Source organism: Lucilia sericata, unplaced genomic scaffold, assembly GCF_015586225.1.
Source record: "Lucilia sericata isolate MDLA Ls3-8-SP2 unplaced genomic scaffold, ASM1558622v1 Contig000118F_arrow, whole genome shotgun sequence".
NCBI lineage: Eukaryota > Metazoa > Arthropoda > Insecta > Diptera > Calliphoridae > Lucilia > Lucilia sericata.
Window position 1 is genome coordinate 218,830 of NW_023994150.1, and position 13,635 is coordinate 232,464.

At 29.4% G+C, this 13,635-nt stretch overlaps 3 protein-coding genes across 4 annotated transcripts in view; 1 reads left to right on the forward strand and 2 right to left on the reverse strand.

The window, feature by feature from the left end:
- Nucleotides 1-13,635, forward strand: part of LOC119600662 (alpha-catulin) — a 56,600-nt gene that overhangs the window by 10,053 nt on the left and 32,912 nt on the right. The gene's annotated exons all lie outside the window — the stretch shown is intronic.
- On the reverse strand, nucleotides 361-9,555 carry LOC119600663 (transcription factor Ken). Of its 2 annotated transcripts, none has more exons than XM_037951077.1 (3): nucleotides 8,749-9,555; nucleotides 2,490-2,659; nucleotides 361-2,411 (listed from the first exon to the last, which is right to left on the reverse strand). In XM_037951077.1, exons 1-3 carry the CDS (start codon nucleotides 8,755-8,757, stop codon nucleotides 947-949), a joined length of 1,644 nt encoding a protein of 547 aa, XP_037807005.1. In that variant the 5' UTR covers nucleotides 8,758-9,555; the 3' UTR covers nucleotides 361-946. The 2 variants fall into 2 exon arrangements, with proteins under 2 accessions (XP_037807005.1, XP_037807006.1); XM_037951078.1 differs by lacking the exon at nucleotides 8,749-9,555 and adding an exon at nucleotides 2,712-2,774.
- Nucleotides 10,573-13,122, reverse strand: LOC119600665. Its single transcript, XM_037951079.1, has 5 exons — nucleotides 12,753-13,122; nucleotides 12,520-12,677; nucleotides 11,918-12,166; nucleotides 10,820-11,156; nucleotides 10,573-10,755 (listed from the first exon to the last, which is right to left on the reverse strand). The coding sequence occupies exons 1-5, from the start codon at nucleotides 13,046-13,048 to the stop codon at nucleotides 10,653-10,655; spliced, it is 1,143 nt and encodes a 380-aa protein (XP_037807007.1). The 5' UTR covers nucleotides 13,049-13,122; the 3' UTR covers nucleotides 10,573-10,652.

The window sequence follows — 13,635 nt, forward strand, 5'->3', positions numbered from 1 at the left end:
ATATATAAAGTTTAAACAAAAACAAGTGTTTTACAATATTTTTAAATGGAATTTATTTAAAACATTTTGAAACTCTTCCGACCAAATTCGAACCAAACTATTCGGGATAATCCGAATATTTTTAAAATTTTTGATTTCAGAAGATTGTTGAGGAAATAGTTTTCCGTGGTGGCATTAAATGTCTACTAAGTTCGTAATAATGTCTTTTTGTCGAAAGTTGTCCTATTTTAAATATTCAGATTTTGTCCATAATTCAAAGCCATCTTGTGGTGGAAGCTTCATATTGTTATTAAAAATTTTCTAGCCCTAGCTGTAGACTTGTTTATTAAGCGTGATTGAGATAATTCCGTTAAAATTTAAGAAAAATAATATTTTTATTCAAAAAAATCCGTTTTGATAAACACTCCGTGTTTTTTTTATAATTCAGTTTTTACAGGTGGCTTTTCAAATCATAAGAAATAATTAAAATATTCAATTCAATTAAAAATAAATACTACCTGTTATCTATTAAACAAATATACATACGAATAAAATTAAACGTATTCTTTTTTTATAATAAAAATAAAATCAAAAAACAAATTTCCATTTACATACAATAAATAAAATTGTATGTATAACAAAATATGTAAAAAATGTTCATTTGTATTTTTTTCTTTTAATATTTAAAATTTGAATGTTGTATTACAATTTATAGTATATTACATACATCATACAATATGTATAAAATAATAATAATATAATAATAATAAAAAAAAATCATGTATACGATGTAAAATTTATAGTGTAAAATATACAAAAAAAAAGTAGAAAAGAAGATGGAAATGTTAAAATTAACAAAATGCATAAATATATATTTGAATGTGTATATAGGTGTTATATACATACATACATATGTATATTTAAGAGCAATTTTTTTGTTTGTTTGTTGGTTGGTTTTGTAAAAGTACTAATCGCGTAAATTTTTTGCTAGCAATAAATTGTTATGGTGGCCAGATAAATGTCGGACCAACTCTTGTACTGATTCGAAATACATTGAACAGAAGCAGCAACAATAGCGGGTGTCATTGTCGTTGCCATTTGTGGTGATGACGTTTCTATGAACTGAACACAAGTGTTTTAATAGATGGGCCTTTTGTTTGAACATCGCTATGCAGAGACGGCAGGCGAAGGGCTTCTCGCCGGTGTGAACTCTAAGATGGGTTTTCAAGTTCCAGGACATGCCGAACTGTTTGCCGCAGTACTCGCAACGATACTCTCGCACCGAGTTCTGCGTGTTATTGCATAGGCCTGTGTTGGGGCTGTTTTGATTGCTGGAACCTTCGAGACTTAGGTTGATCTCTGAAATAGATGTAAGGCCAGGTTGTAGATGAGATAATGAGGACATATTCGAGTTGTGCGTTGATTGCCATTGGTATACCAATTGTGGTGGCAGTTGTACTGTCTTTTCAGGGCTGTCATGTCGGGATATATTTTTTTCTAGTAAATTTCGATTTTGGGGCAAAATATCAGACGGGTTGATTACGCTCTCTTCGAGTGGCAGTAGTAGGTTTTTCTCCGGCAAATAGCCGGTCATTGGTGAAAGGGACGATTTAGCTGAGCGGAATTCATCAAGCAGATTTTGTTGATACGATACGAAAGGCTTGTGGCTGGGCGAGGAATGGAAACCGGGTCGCCGTTTTCGATGTGGCGTGACAACGTAATTGTCCGGCGAACTGTTCAGGTCTCCATGATCTGAAAGTGGTTTAAGACAATCCTTGGCTGAGTCGGAGAAAAGTGTTTTGCGCTTGGCGCTTTCCATTATATTGAGAGAATCATAGTCTGGTGAATAGCTGCTTTTGCCACGGAATATATTTTTCATACTGTGCTCTGATTTTGTGCGTATACCCAACGATAAATTAACCGGATTCAGGCCACTAATGTTATTTGCATCTGAAAGGCTGTCTATGTCATTTGTATCTTTATTTTTATTCAAATCTGCTGTGCTGTCGCTGTCAATGTTCAAGTTGTCGTCTTCATTTTCTTCGGAAATGTTTTTCTCGGAGCTGGATGATGATGGAGGGCTCTTTTTTATGTCGCTGCAATTTTCACTTTTAAGTTTCTTTTCACATTCGGGACTTTCGACTGAATCCGAAAGCTTTCTATTCGAATTTATTTGATTACTTGCGCTATCTGAACAGGTACCGGTGCCGCCACTACCACTGCCAGCCAATGTCGTATCAGTTGTCTTCCAGTTATCCGATTTGATCTGTAGCAACAGGAGCAGATCGTGCAAATAATTGACATCCCGTGATGTAATGCAGGTCTGGCCGGAGTACAAAAAGTCCAATAAGAATTTGAAGTATGTGGCATTTACATCCGGGAAATACACTGTCGTCATACAGTCATATAGTTGAGTATCTTCCAGAAGATTTCTTAAAAAATATACAAAGAATAAAAGAAACATTTTAGAATTAAATTGTAATATGGACATTGTTAAAGTTTTAAATTACCTTATCAAGGGACTTGCTGCTGCCAAAACCAATTTGTGAGCGTGTAATTTCACTTTGTTCTCACAGACAATTGTCAAATCAGCGGGATGTTCTCCACGAAATGCAGCTCCAATTTCTTTAAGAATACATTCGCCATGTTTGCTGTATTGCAACATCAACATTCTCGGTACCTAAAATGAAATTGCCAAATGAAAGAAACAAATTCATAAGTAAAGCACAGACTTTATAACATCTAGCTACAAATTCATTTCAGGCGTCTTGAACAGAAAAGTACGCCATAAGACAAGTTAAGTTAAGTTAGTAGTAAGAGTTAGATAGTAAGAGGCCTTGGATTTTTAAATTATTATTTTTAATTTTCATATTGTATATGTATGTATGTATATTTTATTTTTTATTATATTTTAAGACTTGATCAAAACTACTTTCTAAAAATGGTTTACATCTCTTTCTTCGTAAGCTCTCATACAAACACACACACACATATACACAAATATAAACACACATAGATACAGGCTGACTTGAACAAAGAGAATTTTGTAGGAGTATCATTATGGTGAGAGAAACGATCGTTTAATTTAGCAACCAATTTATACCCTTGTTAATTGAGTATACACTTATAGAGTGTTTTTTTTTTTAAATTTATTTATTATTTGTAAAACATTTTAAATTACCAATGAAATGGAAAGCGTTCTTAACTTGAATCGATGGTTTATAAAACTTATAAATACACACAACAATAGTCCTTTTAGTATTTTATGAAATTATTTAAAAAAAAAATTAATGTCAAAATAACATTCAGCAGTGGTATTTTATTTTAATTCATTTCAGTTTCACTAATACACTTGCGCATGCTCTTTTGATTCGCTAAAAATGTTGCCACTCATTGTCTGTCTGTCTCTCTGACTACTGTCGACTTGCAAGCGAAGTATGGCAGCTTTTTTTTTGCCCATATACATTCAAACATACAGCCATACATACATATTCATTTTTTAGAGAGTTTAACGAAAGCTTACCAAAACTCTCTTATTCTTCCGTTTAACTTCTTTCTATCTACAACAATAGTGTACATAGTAGTAGCGTTTATAACTTGGTGATTTTTTTAAGTGTTTTTATTGGGAAATAATTTTGAGTCAGTAATCGTCGATCGTATGTACTTCAGGGACAAGTTATTGCTCACTCTCGCAGTTTTCCAATACGACTGAAAGTGGAATTGTATCCGTCTTTTAATTCTTAAAAACTCAGTCAGTGATCTTCTAACAGTAAATCTTCAGGGACAAGTTATTGCTCACTCTCGCGGTTTTTCTATACGATTGAAAGTGGAATTGTATCCGTCTTTTAGTTCTTTAAAATCAACAGCTATGCCACAATATTCTCTTACGAACGAAAGACGAATTATTTCCGCATTTTGCTTTTTCAAAAATCTAAAACTTTTATGAAAAAACTTAAATGTGAAGAAAGTAAAACATAATCGAACGAACAGTAACTACGAAATTGAATCGAAACTATTCCGATCGGAATGAGTGAAAAAACTGCATAACGTAAAAAAGATTTTTTTCTTTGGGAATACGGAATTGAAACTATTTTCAACGAAATTAGAAACAGTTCTGATAATTTTACAGATTTAAATTGTATAAGTTATTTTACCCGACCTTGAATTGATAAAAACAGGTACATAAATCTTAAATTTCGCCTTAATTTCATAAAGTGGTGAAATTTTTGCCTTTCTAACCCCTAAACTATTTTAAGAGCTTTTTTTCGAAAATTTTACTTTTACTGTTTTTTTTTTTCGAATCGAAAGATGTTGACAACTCTGTTTTATAGTGCAATATCTCTCAATAATCTACTCATGCCTTTCACGAAAAAGCTCCGAGTAGTCGATTACGTATGCGTAAAAGATATTAAGCCAGACAGTCAGCCAGCCAGCCCCACAGACGCAGTAAAAATTATAATACAAATACATACAACATAAACATTCATACATACATATTTATGTATCTATGTATGTATTTAAACATATAAAAACCAAAAAGACGTGAAATCCAACACACTCTAACACAATGTTTATTAAGTAATCTATGAAATTGTAACTGTAATGGCAAACCTTTTTTGGTGGTAACAACAACACAATACATAATACCATTTAATAATAATGCTTGAAAAGAAAAACTTTTTAAACTGCCTTTTTGCTATTTCAAGTGTAGATAGAAAGAGGGGCTCCATAAAAATAGTTTAATCTTAACAAAAAGTGTGTATTTAAGTTAATGGCACAATGTGCCTTATGTACGTCACACCAGTATGTTATTGAAAAAAAAAATATATATATATATATATATGTATATAAAAATGAAAAATCAGTCTCTATTTTGACTTGACTTGTTCGTTGAAATGCTGAAATGTTAGGTCTGGTTAGGTTTTGCAGCTCTCTTTTGTTGTATGTATTTGGCATACCTTTCGTTTTCATATGAATACATATAGACGTGTATAACTAAGTATGTGTTTAATTTTTAGTAATAATGCAAGAAGAGCAGTAAATATATCCCAGCAAACCAAACATATTAACTAACATTTTTAATTTTATATCTTTTCATTTCAATAGCAAAATTATAAACTTTACTATCTTCAATCAAAAAAAAAAAAAAGTTATTAAGGAAAATCTCCCAAAAAAATTATTTTTTGTTTGAAAATATAAAATCGACCCTATGCATTCAACATGGTGCCTATAAAGTTTTCAAAAGAATACAACTTTTCCCTATAAGAATACGTTATGTATATATTGATTGCCTTTTTCCGATTCCGAAACTGTTCATCAGTATGTACAGGTTGTGGGATAATCAAGATTTTTGGGCTATTTTTTGGTGTTTGTGTAATTTTCGGTATTACTCCTGCTGAATTCGTAAAAGTGAGGATTACGGCGTTGCTTTCTTACTCTTCTAAATTATCTCTAGATTATACTAAGAACTGCTTTCTATTACTACATTCAAATTCTTTGTAGTTTTGGAAATATAATGGAGGCTTCAAATTCTTAAAATTCGAAAAACGTTTGACGTTTTCTTTAGATTTTGATAAAACTTTACAATTTAAAATTAACTTAGGTTAGGTTGATAGGAGGATGTATCTAAATCAAATCCGAAGAAATACACCTAGGCCTCTATCGGGCCTGTTGTGCGCTCATTTTAAAATTAACTTAATCGATCTTTCTTTGTTTTTTTTTTTTTTTTAGCAGAATTGTATTAATAAATTTATATCGTTCAACACAATATTGAGAAAAACGCAAAAAACATTTACTTAAAGTTTTCCCAAAACATAATTGACCAAATGTTTTTTGGAGCATATAATACAAGTCCCTTAGTCCTCGCCCGATTAGGGAAAAACATACATATCTATCCATTTAAAATCCACCACAAATAATTTCTATATACAACATAAAGTCTCACTGTGAAGTTTACTTACGATCGGTCCAAAATTCGTCAGCTGACATGTTTATGTAAATTACTCTAACGCCAAAATTACCCCACAAATCTTGATTGATCATTCCGAATCGGAATGAGGATCTCCATATCGTATTTCTAGGGGTCAAACCTATAATATACTGATGATATATACTAATAAAACATATAGAAAGTTAAATAAAATCAACCTCAATTTATATGCTGGTAATAGTAATACTTAAAGATTTATGAAGTTTTTTCCTGAACAGATAGAAAATCATTCGGAATTATTTATTTTGTTGCAAAAAGGTTGTTTCTGTCTGTCAGTATAAAGATCCTTTCAAACTAACAATTTTTTATCAATTATTTCGTTATATTGATGTAGATTTATTGATCTCTGAAAAATACTTATTCGACTCTAAAAATTCTTTATAAAGAATAAAAGATTATCGGATAATGCCTCTTATGTAGACTTTTCTACCTAAAAGTTCTAATAGAAGACGTCAAATGCAATGAAATCAATGCAAGTCTTTCATATAAGCGATGTTTATTTTTAATTTCTATAAATAGCTTTAAACTTATATTAATAGAAGTAATTTTTACAATATTTTAAGGAAGTGAATTTGCTGTTGTTTCAAAAAAGGGAAGAAGTGAAATGATAATATCACCCAAAAATGGGGGAATGAATAATGGTTGAAAAATATGTTTGTTTTTTACCTTTGATATTATTCTGACGGTTAAAATAATGTTTGTATGAAAAATTTTTAAGCTTAATACGCGTTTTAAATACGTTTAAGTTTTTTATACAATTAGTCTGCATAACTCGTTCCTTTTGAAGAGTAATGTTTAATTCAGGCTACATCGAAATTAAGGGGGTTATTTTGTAACTACATTTTCCTCACTTGATTTAATTTTTCATGAAAAATATCAGTGCAATGGAAAAATAATGTACTATAGCTCGAAATTAATTGTCTACAGAAATGTAAAGCCGTAGGAGTCTACATAAGAGAGATATTTGTAAAAAAAAACTTATTTTGAGTAACCTTTGACCACCAATATCTCGCTTAGGGTACAAGGTGAGATCCTGTGCGAACTTTAATTTAGCTATAAATAATTTCCCTACTTTGTCTGGGCTATAAATTGTTTTTGTATTTTTAAAAATGTTCGTGAATATATTTTCTTTCAACTATCTAATAGCATTTAGTTCAAAGGTCATTCTCACCTTATTTAAAGCTTAAGCACCCTTAATATTAATGATGGAAAAACTGAATTAGGAAATCTTTCAAAATTTAGAATAACACGTGTGAATTTTTTAAACATTTTCTTAAATTAGAAAAAAACATGGTTTTTTGTTATGAGTTCATAATTAATTATTAAAATATTTTAGAATGACCTTTGACCTAAAGAATAAATAAATTGTTTTAAAGGAACAAGTTTAATTTGGTTACAATATTCCAATAAATTCAGGATGATAGCTCAGGGTAAATAGGAAAGTGCAATAAAAACATTAGAAAAGTACTTTATTACTTGGAAATTTCAAGGTGACATTTTAGAGAAATGTCATCAATTAATGGTGAAAGGGTTTAGTTAAAAAAACAGCAACAAATTATTATGCTCAGTTTTAACAAATTCCGAACTGATGTGAACAAATTTATTCCAATGGAAAAAAGATTGAAGGACAGACAGAGTTAATGTACCATTACAAACATAAATTTTAATTGCTAAATATGCGTGAAGAGAAGTTTTCCTTTTTAACACTTTTTGGTTGGCTGGGATACATGTATATTTTTCATGTATAAAGCAATAAGCTTATGAATGTACGAGTTAGTACATTCATATGTTTGTTTGTATGTATGTTTTTAGTTGTGTGGTAATACCTCCTAAGCAAGCAGACAAGCAAGTAAGCAAAGCAAAGCGAAGCAAGTAAGCAGCAGCAACAACTTTTCGAAAGTTTGTCATTAAGAAGTGTATGATCGATCTACTACTTTTTAGTAACGCAGAGATTAAATAAAGTCTGCCTTTCACAAAAAGCTCTAAATCGTTGTTTGTCCGACGTCGTCGTCGTAGTCGTCGTAATAGTTATTTAGTTGTATTCATCGGTACCGATGTGACCGACATCGTAGTCTGCTATAACAACAACAACAACATAACAAATGTTCGTAAATAACAAACAAACATAAGTGTGTAAGTATGGGAGATGTGATTGCATTAATACAATAAAAAAAAACCAACAAAAAAACATTTCGTAAGTTTCATTTTTTGTTGTTGCTTTTTGTGAAACTTTGAAAAGTGGTAATATTTATCGCAAGCATTTGTTGTTGTATGTATTTCTTGTTTTTATTTCTGTTGTTTTTTATAGTTATTGTTGTTGTTGGTTTTTTTTGTTTTTGTCTTACTTTTTCGTATAAAACTTCTGTGAAGACCAACCAGAAAAAATAAAGTAAAATAAAACAAAGAAACTATTTATGTTAAATATACGCAGAAATGAGAAAAAATTCAAATTAAAAGAAGAAACTTGAAGTGAAGGTCGTATATATGTATCTATGTCTATATATTTATATGTTTGTGTGTGTGTATATGTAATAAATGTGTATATTTGTTGAATACAATTCATGTAAATATGTATGTACGTGTTTTAGTTTTTATTATGTTTTTCCTATGTATGCGTGCGTGTATGATGAAGAAAGATGTAATAATAATAATAAATACATACATGTATACCCGACCTACATAAAAGAAAATTATTCACTTTAATACTGAACTGAACTAACTTAACTCAACTCAACTTAACTAAACTTACTCTATCTACTACGACTGCGATTACTACTTACCTCTTTCATTTACAATGGTTTTTGTTGTTGCTGCTGCCCAAAACGCAAAAAAGAGTAATATTCCTTGAAAAATTGTTGCTGTTGTTGTTTCACTTGTTTTTTTTTTTGTAGGTATTTTGTAACTTTTTTTATTATATCTATTTTAATTATAATTAATATCTTTTTGTACACTTTCTTAATTTCTTGTTGGCTTTTTTATTGTAATTTTTTTCTATGTGTATGTATGTATGTATTTTTTGTTATTGTGCAAACGTTCACACTGATCGGTCACACTTTTACATTAAATGTTCCTTTATTTATTAATTCCATTTAGATTGATCACATACAGATCGTTTAGGTATAATATATTTTTGTAATTTAATTTTTATTTTATTATTTCTTTTGTTTTGCTTTCAATATTTTTTCTTTCTTTCTTATAATTATTGCTGCATACCACTAATTTGTATGTGTCCTCAAATCACTTTTATTGTTTTATTGTGAAACAACATGGGGGGAGCGCAATAAATTCCACTCACTTTAATGAACAAGACAAGACAAACAAAAAACACAACAAATAAAAAAGAAAAATCAAGAAATAACACTTTCCAACACCCAACAGGTTTTCCGATCTGCTTGCTTAAATATCACTTTTCTTACTGTGCCGAAACTTTTAAGTAAACACATTTCGTGGTCTAAAACACAACTGCAGTAAAACTTCATACTTAGCTTTTATTTTTCAGTTCAGTTCAGTCAGTTAGTTTGGTTGGTTTCATATTTTGCTGCTGTTGTTGTTGTTATTGTGTTCACCATCTCTTTTTTCAATGCAATTGTACTAGATACGTTTTATTTTCTCCTTCTTTCAATGTGATCTTTTCCAACCTAAAACACACACTCTATGTTTGTGTGTTTTGTATGGAGAATTTAAATGTTGTTATTGTTGTTGTTGGTTTTCCTCCATCGTTATTGTTTCAACTTTCGTGTGAAGAGCCATATGATTGTATATTTATTACTCTCCAAAAGCTACGGTGAATGGTGCTCTAGTGCTCTCACTTTTTTGCTTTTTTCCAATTCTTTCGAATATGTGTGTGTGTGTGGTTATTTCTTTTAAAGTTCACTTTGGCGACGACGAAGAGCTTTTCTCAATTTCTCATTTTAATGATGGTGATGATGGTGAATCATAATCACCATTCTCTACTATGGCAGTAACGAACGAACAAACATAACAACACGAATGTTTTTGTATGCGAATGAGTGTGTGCATGTTTATTCGATGGATAATATACAAACTTACAATTTTTAGTTTATGAATTTAATAGAGTAGCAGCCGCAACAGACAGTGTTTACAATTAGCTTGCGAAAAAGAAATGACAAATAAAATATCTCTACCAGGAATAGGTACATACATATTTACTGTTATTATAGGGAAGCTTCTTTCTAGTGATGCAAAAGTTTCTTTTAATCACTCTCTTTTTGAATAATAATCTTTCACGAATATTTGTTTACATGTTTTATATGTATGTAGATCTTTTATGGAGACTTGGGTACGATTTTCAGCATTCGTGACAGAGTAAAATAGATTTTAAATTTCTTTTGGGGGATTAAGGTTATCTATATCGAACAAGAAACTCGGGGACCGCTTCACCCTATTCGTGATCGAATGAGTTTTCGAAAATTAAAGTAAAATCTATCTATTAAAGTAAATTTATCTATCGAACAAGTCTGTTAAATAGTGTAAGTTCCAGGCTATGAACTTGTCTATCGACTAGGCTATAGTCTGGTATTTATTAAGTTTGAAATTCAGTCCATCTTTGATCGGCATTATTCCAAAATAAAACACAATAATTGACAATGTTTTAGAAGTGAAGTTAAAATTTCATTTATTAAAAGCAAACCAAATACAAATCTTAAATTTAAGAAATACTTCCTTATGTACCTTCCAAATACTTCTCGTAGAAAATCATTTCCTTTTTCGACAAATTGTAGGGATAATTCATGCTGGTAGGAACAAAGATATCACCTATCATGTCGCTATAATTATAATTTGTTTTTATAAATATTAAAAAATATTTTATCTATTATAAAAAAAACTTACTTATAACCACCTTCTCTATAGCCCACTGTAAAACCATTTGGTAAATTCTTTATTGTTTTGCCTCTTTCACACCATTTTGGTGATTTTTGAAATGCATAAAATGGAAAATCAAATGCATTTATATAAATACGTGGACATAGTCCATGACTACTAAAATAGGGTTGACTTAATATAGCCGGCTGTGTGTAACCACATTGACCTAAACGTATATTTTGATGACAACTATGAAAATGTGAACCCTTATCGAGACTGGTATAATAACATTGAATATTTTCGGCCGCCTCACTGTGATTTAAATAGCTGAGAAAGTCAAAACCGGGACCAGCCATATCACAAACTAGAATTTGAAAAATATTTTAAAATGTAAATGTTTGAAATCTGTTTAATAAATGTTTAAAAGTTTCAATTAAAATTAAAATGTTCACTTAAAATTAAAATTTTTACTTAAAATACAGTATGAATTTGAAATTTAAATATTTCACTTAAAATTTTTACATCTTCGCTAAAAAATCTCATTTCGATTAAAAATTTTAAACAAAAATTTTTAAAATTCACATTTTTTATAAAAATTCGCAATTTAACTAAAATTCATATTTCGCTGAAATTCTCATTTTCACATAAAATTCATTCTAATTCTTACTAAAAATTCTCATTTTCACTTCTAAATCGCTATTTCACCAAAAAGTCGTATTTCACTTCTAATTCATATTTTTGCTAAAAATTTTAATTGTCACAAAAAATTCACATTTTCACTAAAAATTCACATATTCACTAAAAATTCACATTTTCACTAAAAATTCACATTTTCACAAAAAATTCACATTCATAAATTCATATTTTTACTAAAATTTACTTTTTCACTAAAATTCTCATTTTCACTAAAAATTCACATTTCACTTAAATTTTTACTAAAAGTGCCAAAATTTACATTTTCACAAAAATTACAATTTCACACATTTTCACTAAAACTCATATTTTCACCAAAAATTAAAAATTTTTACTAATATGTAGTTAATTTATTGGAATGTCACTAAAAATAAATATTTTTCATTAAAAATTGAATTTTTATCCAAAAATTCATTTGTTTCAGAAACCTACTATCAATTTTTTTAATATTATATTGAGGTTTCAACATTCGTCCAATTTTCGAAGCTACTTGTCCGCCATAACTGAAACCAAACATGAACATTTTGCTCGGATTAAAACCGTTTTGTATTAACTGTAAGACTTCTTCATATAAAATCTCACTTATAGGATCGAATTTCTGCAACAATTCTATATAGGATTTCTTAGACCAGGAACTATAATCCACACAAACAATACAGCCACCACGATGAAATGTTAAACCTAGAAAAATATACATAAAAAACAAAATATCGTTCTTTAAAACTTTTGTTATTTTTTTTTTTTTTTTTGTTTAAATTTGTTTCATTTTAACAACTAGCGAATAATAAGTTAAAAGCAAGAGAGTGAGAGTTAAAATTTTTTTGTATTATAAAAACCTTCAAAGAATAAAAGAAATTTACTTTTGTATTATTACTTTTTTATGTTTACGAAACTGGTCGTCCCTGACCACTCTATAGCAGGCTTGACAGATTGTATTATTTAACATAAAGAATATTTTAAATTATGGAAATTTTATTTCAAAAACTTTTTATTAAAAAACAAAATTATGTTGATTTTAAATGGATGAAACTTACGTTCTATTAATTGAGGCACCCATTCGGTATAACAACTTTCGGTCCAGCCATGGAAAATAAAAGAAATCTTTTCATTAACACATGATTTTATAACATTTGCATATGAGGCATATGCAGCTGGAAGGCTGGGAGTATTCTTTAATAACACTTTACCATTTCTAAAAATATTAAATGAAAGTTATAAGTAACAAGTACTAGAAGGGCCCTAGTTAGGCATTTGGGTGGTAACCTACTTGTAGTAGATAAAATGTAAGTTTTTCTGCACACCATGTTTAGTGTTTTGATAATTTTGTTTTATAGCATTTAAATTTCTAAAACTTCTGGCCGTTAAATAACGGCTTTTAAAAGGAATTATACCAATAAAGTTTTTACTTTCGAGCGTTTGATTTTGAATGTCAAAGTTCATAAGCTCAGCTGAACTAGTTGTAATATAAAAACCCGACCATAGTATCACACATATTGTTGTGTAAATAAACAACAAAATAAAATTGTTAATACAATTCTTATTAAAGATTTTTAAAAGACACATAACACAAAGTACAAGGTTAAACAGGGGGGTTTGTGTTAATGTTGTTTTCAACTGCTTATGGTAACATCTCAGAATGAACTAAAACATCATCATAGAGAAAGGTAAAAGAATTATGAAATAATTTTCACATAGAGGTATAACCAACAGCTGCCAATACAAATCTTTCAACTTAGTTTTAGGAAGAGAAAGTAACTGATTTGTTGTGATTCCTGTTTTTAAAAAAAAAACTAAAAATACTCAAAGAAAAATGCTAAATTCCAAGAGTAACAAATAAATAAACAGTTTCAGCTAAAGAAAACATTAATCAACAACTCATTAAGTGTTCGAAATTCTGTTTATATTCTTCGTTGTATTATTATTATTGTTATTATTTTATTTTTTGGGGAATTTACCATCATTTATAGATTGTCATTGAAAAGTTAGTGCTCAACAGAATGTGAATGTATGAGAGACATACCAACTTATTGATATATACATATATATATGTTTGTGTGTAGGTATATATTTAGTAAATAATACAAATAGTAAATATGTATATCCGTTTGTTTTTGTAGTTGTTAGTACTCTTTACTTTTTAGCAATCAAAC